This window comes from Ursus maritimus, unplaced genomic scaffold (assembly GCF_017311325.1).
Source record: "Ursus maritimus isolate PB19 unplaced genomic scaffold, ASM1731132v1 scaffold_2, whole genome shotgun sequence".
NCBI classification, from domain to species: Eukaryota; Metazoa; Chordata; class Mammalia; order Carnivora; family Ursidae; genus Ursus; species Ursus maritimus.
In genome coordinates, this window is record NW_024424452.1 from 35,462,056 (window position 1) to 35,473,881 (window position 11,826).

At 60.4% G+C, this 11,826-nt stretch overlaps 1 protein-coding gene across 3 annotated transcripts in view; it reads right to left on the reverse strand.

Moving 5' to 3' along the window:
- The window catches only part of GLIS2 (GLIS family zinc finger 2), an 18,881-nt gene that overhangs the window by 1,831 nt on the left and 5,224 nt on the right, over positions 1-11,826 (reverse strand). Inside the window, exons 1-5 of one of the 3 annotated variants that reach the window (XM_040635402.1) lie at positions 2,931-4,224; positions 1,940-2,112; positions 655-831; positions 444-577; positions 228-349 (exon numbers count right to left, since the gene is read on the reverse strand). In XM_040635402.1, the coding sequence (XP_040491336.1) occupies positions 228-349; positions 444-577; positions 655-831; positions 1,940-2,112; positions 2,931-3,102 (778 nt within the window). In that variant the 5' untranslated portion in view covers positions 3,103-4,224. Of the gene's footprint in view, positions 1-227; positions 832-1,939; positions 2,113-2,930; positions 4,225-11,826 lie in introns of those variants that run through there. The other 2 variants (XM_040635403.1, XM_040635401.1) reach the window with 2 other exon arrangements.

An 11,826-nucleotide genomic window follows, 5' to 3' on the forward strand; every position in this document is an offset into this window, starting at 1 on the left:
GTGTGCCTCTGTCACCAGTGCTGGCCCCACCGCGTGCTGGAGCACAGCAAGGAGTGCGCGCGGCCGCCTCGCATTCATGGGACGGTGACACTGACGACAGTGACATTGACGTCCGTGCTCCAGGAGTGGACACTGAGGGGCACACCCCCAGGAGAGGCTTCACCCAGCTGTGGCACTCGAGAAGTGTCGCTCACCTCTCCGCCGCCCAGCCCCCGCCGGCCGCTCACCTGTGTGCGAGCGGTTGTGGATCTTTAGATTCTCCAGGCGCGAGAAGCTCTTGCTGCAGGTAGGGCAGCGGTGCGGCTTCTCGTTGGTGTGTGTGCGGATGTGGATGAGCATCTTGTACCTGCTCCAGGGAGGGCACAGGGGGGCTCGACTCAGCTCGCCGGACACGCGAGCCGCTCCCTCCCGCCCCCCCACAGCCCCCCCTTGCCCTCCCTCACCTGGCATTGAAGCCTCGGCCATGGCGGGCACAGCCCTCCCAGTGACAGCAGTACCCTGCGTCCTTCTCGGGCTTGACGTGGTAGTCGTTGACGTGATCCACCAGGTCTTGCAGGAGCTCGAAGAGCTGGTTACACTGTGGGGCCGGGGAGCGTTCTGAGTCTGAGTGGGGCCACCCACCCCGGCCCCCCTCTTCCTAGCCCCCCCACTCACCTTGGCCCAGCGACACACCAGCTGTTTGGGCAGGGGGAGCTCTGGTGAGAGGCACTTGTCCTTGGGGGCGGTGAGGAAGGAGGAAGCAGGCAGATGCAGGGCCCCCCCAGAGCCCAGAGGCAGGAAGAACTGGAAAGAACTGGGGACGCCCTCCAGATAGCGCAGTGGCTGGAAGTCCTGGGGGACAGTAGAAAGGCAGAGCAGGTCAGTGGTCCCTGCTGGGCCAGCAGGCCCAGACCCCCCCGTCTCCTTATGTGGCAGGTTGAGTGGTTGAACTGTCCCCCACGAGGACATGTCCCAGTCCCAACCTCCTGTACCTGTGGGTGTGACCCCAATTGGAAATAGGGTCTTTGCAGATGCAGTCAAGTTAAAAAGTCATACTGGCAGCGCCTGGGTGACTCAGTTGGTTAAGTGTCTGACTCTTGATTTCACCTCAGGTCATGATTTCAGGGTCATGAGATTAAGCCCGGCTTCAGCTCCGCACTGGGCATAGGGCCTGCTTAAGATTCTCTCTCTTCCTGGGGCGCCTGGGTGGCTGCACTTCAGCCTCTGCCTTCAGCTCAGGTTATGATCCCAGGGATCATATGGGATCTTATGATCCTGGGATCGAGCCCCATGTCTGGCTCCCTGCTCAGTGGGGAGTCTGCTTCTCCCTCTGCCCCTGGCCCTGCTTGTGCTCTCTCAGTCTCTCTCAAATAAATAAATCCTAAAAAAAAAAAAAAAAAAGTTCTCTGCCCCCGCCCCCTGTCCCTCTACCCTCACCCTGGCTCGCTCTCCCTCTCTAGCCCTCACCCCTGCTCTCTCCCTCTCCCCCCACCCCCTGCTTTCTCTCTCTCCCTCTACCCCCACCCCCACTCTCTCTTTCTCCCTTTCTCCCTCACCCCAGTTCTGTCTCTCCCTCTCAAAAAAAAAAAAAAAAAAAAAAGCCATACTGGATTGGGGAGAACTAAATCCAGTGATGGATGTCTTCATAAGAGAAAGGGAGATCTGAACTCAGAGACACAACAGAGGGAAGAAGGCAAGGCAGCACCAGAGGCAGCGATCAGAATGACGCAGTTATGAGGCCTGGGACACCGGGAGCCACCAGAAGCTGGAAAGGAGTGAGGAAAGATTCTTGCCCTGAGCCTTCAGAGGGAACACAGCCCTATCAATACCTTGATTTCAGACTTGAGCTTCCAAGAACTGTGGCAGAGTAATACATCTCTGTTGTTCTAAGCCACCCAGTTTGTGGTCCTTTCCAGGAAACCCATACACCTCTTTTCCAGAACCCACATGCCCTCCTTACCGGAGCAGTGGGCACTGCAGGCAGGTCTCCATTGCCCTGGCGCTCAGGGGACAGCGAGCTGCTGCCATTGGGGGAATCCAGCCCAGACGGCGGTGACAAGCTGAGGTCCACCAGAGGGGCTGCCGAAAAGCGTCCCTCTACCTTCTCGGGGAACTTGGGGTTCAGCAGGAAGCCTAAGGGAGAAGCACTATTCAAGAGTGCTGGAGCTGGGAATCCTCCGAATCCCCCACCATGACCCTGGAAGCGGACACCAGCCACACCCCCAGACCACCCCAGGACCCCAAGCATTTGAGCAGCAGCCTGCACAACGGACAAATGTGACTTTTGCCACCATGACAGTTCAGCCCTTGGGTAAGACAGGAAGTGGAAAGCACCCACTGAACAGGAACTTGAGGCCAGGCTCCTGGCTTGCTGTCACCCTGGCAGGTAGGGACCTTCCTGACTTTTCCTATGCCCCATCCTGCCTCACTGTGCCCTTCTGTAACAGGAAGGGTTTGGCCCAGGCTGCTTCCAGAGCCTTCTAGCTCAGACATGGTAGGTCTGGTTTTCAGGGGCTAGGGGAGGCAGAGTGGAAGTCCTGAGCCCCAGGCACCCAGAGAAGCCCTTGCTGGGCTCAATCCCCAATCTGCACAGACCTGATGGACCAGCCACACTGCCTCACAGCCCAGGAGTTGGGTCACAGGGCCTCAGTCACCGCTTGTGAATCCCTTGCTCCCCCTTACCAGCTCCTCCAAGTCCTCCCTGAGGCCTACTTTGAATCCTGGCTCTGCTGTGCCAGCTCCATGGAACTGGGCAGGTCAGTTGCCTCCCCCCAGGGACCATGTCACCTCCAGAGACAAACTGCTGGGAGGATAAATGGACAGAGCTCTAGCTCTAAGCTGAAAGCTGCAAGGGGCTTGCTTACATCCTGGGCGACACACCTTGGACGTTCTTCCCATTGCCACGGCTCCATCAGGGCCTGAGACCCCCTGCCCTGCCCGGGGTGCTGTACCTGAGGGCGGGGAGCCCGGAGAGCCCGGGGTGGGGCTGTCATCCACCAGGCCAAGCTCCCTATGCAGAGCTCGGTGCCGGACCACACTCAGTGCCCTCTCCCGCTTTTCTCTCGCCGCCCGGAGCTTGGTGATGCTCAGCTTCAGGTCGAGCGGCTCGTCCAAGGAGTGCATGGTGATGGGGGGCTGGGTTGGAGGTGGCTGCAGGCAGTGGGGAGCTCCCAAGCTGGTATTCAGGCAGGAACCTGGGGGAGGACAGGAGCTGGACTGTGACACTGTGGCCTCAAGCTTCTCAGACTGCACCCACGGAAGCCGCCAGGGGAGGGAGGCATGGATGTGCGGCAGAATGAGCACTGTCTCCCTGGGAAGGGGGACCCTCTGAGTGGCTCTGGCCCCAGGTCACATGAGGAGCACCAACCACCTACTGAGAGCTTCTATGTCCACGGCCCTCAAGTCTTTTCTGGAGGCAAAGCTCAGAGAGTCAATTTTGCCATTAAACTGAATCTCAGAGACACCACCTCAGGTCACAGAGCTAAGAAGTGACAGAGCTACCAGCTTCAAGGCCAGCTCTCCCAGGAACTGTTCAGCCAAGTCCCAAAGGTCATTTCTGACTGAGTGGAAAGTCGTGCTCGGGATCACATGCCTGGTTTGAGCCTGAGGACCCAGAACCAGACCAGAAGAGCAACGAGTGTCTTCCAAGGTAGCCATTAGTGGTTCCCCGCTACTGATGGCCAAGTGCTGGCTGTGTGGGGCCTCCCAGGCAGCTATGGTCACCTGCAAAGGAAGCAGGCTGAGACCTTGTCTCAGACGAGGTGTGCAGAGCCTGGCCCAAGGGATGGGGGTGCAGACAGGGGGCCTTGCATCCCAGTGAGGTCCAGAAGGAAGGTGCCGGTAGGCCAGGGGAGCCAGAGGACCCTGGGCCGCCACCAGGGGGCAGCTGGAGACTGTGGCCCAGCCAGGCCGGCCAGGGACAGGGTTGGAGGGAAGTGGACCAGCTCTGTCTGGTGGTTAATAAGATATATACACACATAATTTTTTTTTTTTAGTGGTGATGATATTCTTTTATTTTAAGTTCTCACTCTGGTATTTTCACCGTGCCTTAGAAATTCTCAGTGGTGTGAGTTTTTTCACATAAAAATCACTTAAGAGCAAGGTCAACTCTGTACTCCAAACTCAAAAACTTTTTCCAGGGGCAACCTTTCCACATGTGGTCAAACTGTATCCTTGCATTTGCTAACTGAGATGATTACACCCTGAAAATCGACCCGCTAAACAACCCAACACTATGCAATACTTCATGTCATTCACCAAATCCACGTATTCATAATTTAATACAGAACACCCCTGTAACCACTACGTGGTAAATGACCATACATTTCAGCTGTGTGTGTGCGCACGCCCCTCTCTCTCTCTGTGGGAACCAGAGTTGCCCACGTCTATGCAGAGCTGCTTCATGGATCCGGAAGCAGGAGGACAGTCCTTATGTCCCCACTCATCTTTCTTCCAGGCCATGCACCTCAGCAACTTTAAACAATTTTCTCTGATCCCAAGTCCTGGCCCATCCATCTCCCCTGACAAGCTCTCCTGCCAAGACCCTACAAGCGCACAGGGAACAAGGCAAGTCCCCTACCTCAAATAGGACCCTCTGCTTGGAGGACATCCCAGGACCCTGCCAGCACATGGCTAAATATAGGAGCCCAAGGAGGGGCAGTTACACTTGTTCGTGGGACCCAGCCTGTGACCTGACTTGTCCCAGTTGAACTGCATCAGGTGGGAGCAGTCAGATCTGTTTGGATTTGCCCCCCCCCCTAGGCCGTGCATGGGCCAGGGGCTCCCAGTGATGCAGGTGGGGCTGGGATCAGACTGCCACCCTGTCCTTTGGGAACTCCAGACCCAAGGTGGGCAGGTGAGTGGGTGACAGTGATGGATGGACCTGGGCCCCTTCCGCTCTCCCTCTGGCTGGGCAGGGAGCTGCCCTCTGCCTGACCCCCCTCCCCCAGTTATGTCTGTCTGTCTGCCTGTCCCTCCACCTGTTTATTTTTAGACACAGGCCCAGTCCAACCTCCCTGAAGCTCCTCTGTGCTGGGAGCCTGGAAGGGGAGGAAGGAAGTAAATATTTATGCTGATTAAGAATTCAGGAGCCAGGAAGGGCTGGTGGCCTGGTCCTTCAGCTGGCCTAGGGCCACAGGCCTCCCCACAGCCTCCGTCCCCCACCCCCAACTGGACCTTCCAGAGAAGGGGACCATGCGGGCAGGAGGGTCTGGGAACTGGGAATTCAAACTGACGCTTTGACTGGCAACCCTGCCCAGGTAACATCCTTTGGCATCTGCTCCAGGCCAGCAGGGATCCAGGGAGGAGCCCTAGACCCTGGGTCACCTTGTTCTGAAGACCTGCTGGAGACATGCCTCAACGTACAACTAGGGAGGCCCCCCAAGAGGAGCCTGTTTTCTGGGGCAGGGCAGGCACAGTACCCAGGTGGGAGTGGGAACTCCAGCACCCCCCTTAATCAGCAGGCCCAGTCCCCAGAGAAGCCCCCCCCCCCACACACACACTTCCTGTCACTGGGTTCTGCCCTCCCCCCCAGGCAGGGATTCATTCTGATGGAAGAATCCAGAACCCAGTCCTGAGGCCCAGCCCCCCCACCCCAACTCCTTGGGAAGGAGGAAGAAGCTACCCCAAAAGCCCACAGCTCTCAGCATCCCTAACCACAGGCTGGCCCCACCCAGAACTGTCCTCCCGAAGGTGGCCCCACACCAAGGGGAAGACCCCCTATGACCTTTCTTCTGTCCTGACCTTGGCCAACCTCAATGTGTCTCGTTCCACTCCCCACCCCCGAGTTTGCAGAGGCCATTTCTGAACCGGGGCTCTGCTCTTTGTTCTGGGGCTGGGTGAAGGGGAGAAGGCGACAGCCAGGGTGGCCTCTCCCTGGGTCGGAGGCCCAGCGGGGAAGGCGGCAGGGTCTGGGACCTCCGGGGGCCAGCCCCGCCATCCCCCCCCCCCATTCGACGCTCGCGAAGGCTGGGGCGGGGGACACCCGGGCGTCGCGTATCCCAGAGGCGGCCAGGGCCGCTCCGCAGGGTTATGCGCGTGGCTCCGAGGGGACAGGCGAGCTTCGGAAGCGGTGGCGGAGCCCGCGGCAGGGCAGCGGTGCGGCGGCCGGGCGCGACCCCCTCGCCGCAGGCGGGCGGGGAGGCGGCGCCGAGGGGGTCGCGCTGCCGGGCGCCGCTGCTCCAGCTGCGAAAGGAACTAATTAGAGCCCAGGGAGCGGGAGGAAGCGGGGCAGCGCGGGGACCACCGGGGCGGCGGGGCGGGCGCGGGACCCCGGCCGGCCTCCCCGCGAGGCGGGGGTCACCCCGAGGGTGGGCCGCGCTAGCCCCCCGGGGCCCGGCTTTCGCCCGCCGCGCCCGCCCCGCCGGCCGGGCCCAGACAATGGACGCTATTGTGCGCCCGCCCCGCCGCGCGCAGACGGCCCCCAGCTGCAGCGCCCGGCGAGCGCCCCCGCCCGGCCCGGCCTACCTGGCGGCCAAGCCCACCCCGCAGCGGGAGGGGCGAGCGCTGGGGGCCGGGGAAACCGAGGCCCAGCCGGCGCACGGACCCCCCGGGGCGCTTGTGGCGTGGGGGGCGGGGGGGGCAGTCAGCCTGCGTCCAGCACCTACCCTGTGCCAGGCACGGGCTGTCCAGGAATTCTCTGAACCCTCCAAAACCCCTACTGGGAGTAGATGCCGTCTCCTTGCCCCTGTCGAACACACGGGGAAACTGAGGCTCGAGCTCACCAGGCTCACGGGAGTGGGCTCTGGATAAAGTCTCTCCTTCCCTGCTTGGGGGAGGTCAGCTGGCTGGTGGAGAGATTGGAGGGGTGCCTGCGTAGGTGGTAGGAGGCAGCGAGGCATACCCACCCTGAGAAGCACTCAGGGGCTCCTTGCCAGAAGCAGAGGACAGGATTCTGGCTCTCCCTGCCCACTCCACAGCAGCATGGGGCCATGTAAGGGACACCCCTTACTGCCCCCGTGGTCCTGAAACTGCCCTTTGGTCAGCCATGGTCCATCTAGCCTAGGACTTAGGGACAACGGTCCAAGATGCACCTCTCAAAAGCCAGTGGAAAGGGGAAGTAAGTCTCCAGCCTCCCCTGTGCTCTGTGGGTGTTGGGGTGTCTGGTGACTGGGATCATCACTATACACATGCAGTTCTCAGAGATGGGAACCTGAGGGCTGGAGGGGGGAACAAGCCCACTGGAAGCCTTGGGTGAATATTACACGACAACAGGACCAAAACACCTGTTAAGGCAGGTGCTGGCCACCCCCATTTTACAGATGGAAAACCTGAAGCTCACCAAGATTAAGTGACCTGTCCAAGGTCACACAGCTTGTCTGTGGCAGAACTGGATTTCAAGCCCAGGTGAGTCCAGAAGCCCTGCTCCCTATAGGCTGCCCCTCTGCCCATGGATGTGGGGAGGGGCAGGCAAAAGGACTCCAGCTTGGCACGCCCTCCCTGCCCAGGGGTTTGTGGGAGCTAGGTAGAGCCTAGGACGGGCAGCAGGCAGTGGGTGGGCGCTGGAGGGGCCAGCTGGGGGGGGGGGCGCATAGGGAAGCTTGGAGAGCTGAGGGCGGATATGCTGCCAAAGCAAACGGCCCCACATTCCTGGGAACTGCTCTGGCTCCCTCCCTGCTCTGGCCAAGAGCTCCACCCTCCTGGCTGCCTGAGGCAGGGGCTGGGGGCAGGGGCAGACCTCATCCTCTCAGCGCCCCCCTTCCTGAGCAGGCAGCAGAGCAGGGGTCCAAGTACCGGTCAGACCACCTGGGTCTCCATCTTGGCTCTGCTACTTCCTGCCCATGGGACTTAGGGCAGGTCACCTCCCTGTCTCATTGTCCTCACCTCTAAAATGAGATGATCATACTAGTAATAAGAACTCCTGATTGGGTTTTGGGTGATGATGCACACATCCAACGATTTCTTAATGTTTCCCATTATTATGTAATATTCAGCAACTACAACAATGCTGGGCACACAGTAGGTACTTGATGAAACTTGCTGAATTAACTGTCACCATCACTGACACATCCAGCCTTTGGCTACTCTGGAGCTGTGAGGACAGCTGGGTGGGAGGACTGACCCTCCCCATGGTATCCACAGACGCCGCTGTCTCACCCTCACCTGAGTGCACCTGGCCTTCATTGTAAGGTGCGACTAACCAAGCCTGTGCGCCTCAGAGAGCCTCAGGCATCACCTGTCCTGGGCAGTGGCCACAGCTGCCCCTAGCCACCTTCCAGAGCCCAACTGCTCAAAGAAAAGGAGGGAGGCCCTGGAGGCTCTGCCCTGGAAGGAGCAGGCCTCCTCCCAGGACCCACGGGAGGGGCTTATCCTGAGGCCTCGCCCAGCAGGTCCCAGGAGAGGGGCCAGGGCCAGTTGTACTTCCTGTAAGACCAAGGGGTTTGCCTTCCCTGGGAACCTCTCACTCAGCAGGCAGGCCCCTCCCCCATCCCAAGATGGGCCCTCAGCCAGCCCTCCCCCCCCCCAGGCCTCCCCAGATTCCCCTGGGGGGGGCAAGTGCCCCAGGTGACCCAGCCAGGGCTGGGCTCTCTGCCCTCAGCCACGGGGGGCCTCAGGAAAGCCCTCAGCTGGGCAGTACCTGAATAGGGGTGTGTGCCAGGAACCTCCACTCTAGCTGGTCCCAGTTCCCTGTGCTCTTGCCTCTGGCTGTGGGGCCTAGGATGGGTCCCTGTTGCCCCCTAGGAGCCTTGGTCAGAAACATAGGTACCACAAAAAGGTACCAGCTGACTGGGCAACGGGGGGATTCGGGACATCCCGCAGGGACATCCCAGAGGCCCAGCGCCTGGCACGCAGGAGATGTAGCGCCGAGGATTCTTGTTCCTGGCCCGGGGCTGGGGGTGCCCCATGCAATAACGTAGCCTGCCAAGGTCACCCAGATACTTCAGCAGTGCTGAAGCTGGAAGGCTCACAGCTGGCTCCCCCACCCCTACCCCCCCACGCCCACACCCCTCACCAGTCCTGGCTTCCCCAATGCCACCAGGCTGGGGAGGGGTGTAGGGAGGAGCGACTCATACATAGGCCCAGCCCATACACGCACATGCACACTCACACAGATGTGCATGCCTGTCCAGCTGCAGAGGCCAGCCTGGCATGGAGGCCTCCCTTAGGCCCGGTGGCTTCTAGGCCCCCATCTCCACGGCCTCCACCCCCTACTGCCTGCCTGCCTGCAGCCACCTTTGCACAACTATGTCTGGTATTTTCCTGTCTGCCCAGCTTGCTGGGGGGGGGGGTGTGGGGCTTTGAGCACTGCCTGCACCTGGGCCTCAGCCAGAGGCAAGCCCGCCAAGCAGCCCCCACGCCCGCCCTCGGATTGGGAAGGGAAGGGCCAGGCCCAGGCCGCCCAAATCCCTGGGAGGAGCTGGCATGGGGTTGGGGGGAGCCAGACGGGGACACACACCCATTGAGGCCTCAGCAGAAGCAGTCCAGGCCCTGCTAGGCAGCACTGCCACTCAGGCTGGACAGGCAGGGCTGGGCACTCCACCAGAACTCCCTGGGGCCGGCAAAGGCCATAGCCAGTGTCCCACAGGACATGGGCGGGCACCCACTGCACCCCGACATAGGGGCAATGCATATGTGTCACACCTGTGCTCAAACACCATACACACAGAACACAACACATGACCAGCAGGAGGTCTGGGACCCAGGAGTTATGAGGAGCAGCGGGATGAGGCCCAGGCCCCAAAGGGAAGGAAACACTGCGCTTTCCCAACCAAGTCAGGCTGTAAGACAACCCAATGAACACCTCCTGAGTCCAGGGAGTTCTTCCCCATGGCCCACCCACCCCCCACTACCCTGGGACAGGCACCAGGCTCACAACAGCACCTGCCAACTCCGAGCAGAGGCTGGCAAGGCGGGCTCTGGACTTTGGCCCTTCCCTCCCTCCACCTCATTTACCCCATCGCTCAGTTATGCATTCCAACACCAAGCCCTCCACCCCACTCAGTCCTGGGGGCCCACAGATGAATGAGGATGAAAGGCACCCAGACCTCGGTGGGGGAACAAGAGCAGCAGGGTGGGGGAGGGCTGCTGCTGAGCAGGGGGAACATGGGGTGAAGTGTCAGGGCATCAGGTCCTAACTTGTTTTGCAGGCCAGACAGGCTCCTGTTCCCCCTCTCCATTCATCCTCAGCCGCTAGTCTCTCCATTTTCCAGAGGCGGATATCGAGGCTTAGAGAGGTTCAGTCACCTGCCAAGGTCACAGAGCTTGTAAGTAGCACATCTGGGGTTCACTGGCAGGTTCCAAAGCCCACACTCTTTCTGGGCCCAAAGCTGAAGAGGCCTGGGGTGTGGCTCCAGCTGACCTTCAGCAAACCTGCCTGTCACTCAGGAGAGAAGGAGGCCCAAGAGGGAGGCTGGGCCAGGACATAGAGGACACCAGGGAGCCATGGAGTGCTCTATACAGAAAGCACCCTCTTCCTTTCCAGCCAGAGGCTCCTGTCCTCAAGCCCTCCCCTGCAGCACCTCCTTTCTCAGGATTCCCTTTCTCCCACGAGCCCAACTCTCACCTCTTGGGTGCCAGGCCCCACTGCACAACCTTCCACATTCCCATATTCTCCTCCAGCTGCCACTCCCCTCCCACCCCTTCCTGCAGCAAGTCTTCCCTGATTCACCCTCTCCAGCCTCAGACTCTTGCAGCAGGTGCCCGACAGCTGAGCAGAGGACCTGCTTCTGACTCTGTGCTGCTGAGGGAAGTGTTCCCAGCCCAGCAGCGGCCTGTGCTACCTGCCACGATCATCCAGGGTTCAAGTCCTCACTAATGCCATAATGTCACCAGCTCCTGAACATACCTTGGATGCCTGGCCCTGCACACAGAGTGTCATACGCACTGCCCCCTGACCTTTGCCCCAGCACTTCCCATGCACCTGGCATTCAGAACCTCATTCCAGGAAGGGAGTCCCAGAGCCAGTGAAGTCCTCATGGAGCGGACCACTGCACTATTTCCCACAGCCCCCCACACTGAGCTAACTCCTTCCGCCATCGGGAACTGGGCAGCAATGCGAAGTGCTGGGGGCTCAGAGCCAGAAAACTGGCCTGCCCCAGTCTGATGTGGGCAAAGCTCTGGGCCTCAGTTTCCCCATCTGGGAAAGGAAAGGGCTAGCCTAAAGTAACCTGGAGCTTGAGCACCCTAACCACTCCCTGAACAGCACCATCACACCTGCCCTCTGCTTTTCCTGAACACCTGGCACTCAGTGAATGTCCACTGAATGAATGAATCCATCTGTGGTGCCCACCAGCCGGGTGAGGTGGGTAGGAATGGAGGGGCCGAGGCCCAAAGAAGAAGGTGGTTTGCCCAAGGTCAAGGTGAGAGGCAGGGCCTCTGGGCCTTGACACAGAGGCTTCTTCCTCCCCATCCAGGGCAAAGGACCCAGGAGCAGACCTGGATGATGACAGGGTGGCCAGCATTGCCCTGGTTCAGTTGGGATGACTGGCAGGGCCCAGGTCCCCCAGCTTCTCTCCTGTCACTCCCACCCAGTGCTGGCCTAGAGCCCACCCCAGAACAGCCAGCAACAAGGCCCAGGAGGGACTCTGACATGAACTCTGGACTCCACCCCCACACCCCTATCCACCCCACCCCTGCCCACAGCCCCTCTTCCCTGCCACTCCCGCCTGTCCCCTGCTTGTCCAATCTGGCAGCAAAGCAAGTCTAGAAGCTGGGGGCAGTCTCCAAACCCAAAAGGAAACACCTACTGGATAGCACCCTGCCTGCCTGGCTTGCTCGAGGCCCTTGGGACCCAGGGTCCACTGGACCCAGCAGGGTGACCACTAGGTGTCCTGAGGTGGTGCTGGGGTACTGGCCTGAAAGAGGGTAGGGCTGGCAGGCAGACAGCCAGCAGTACTGGGGGGGGGGGGG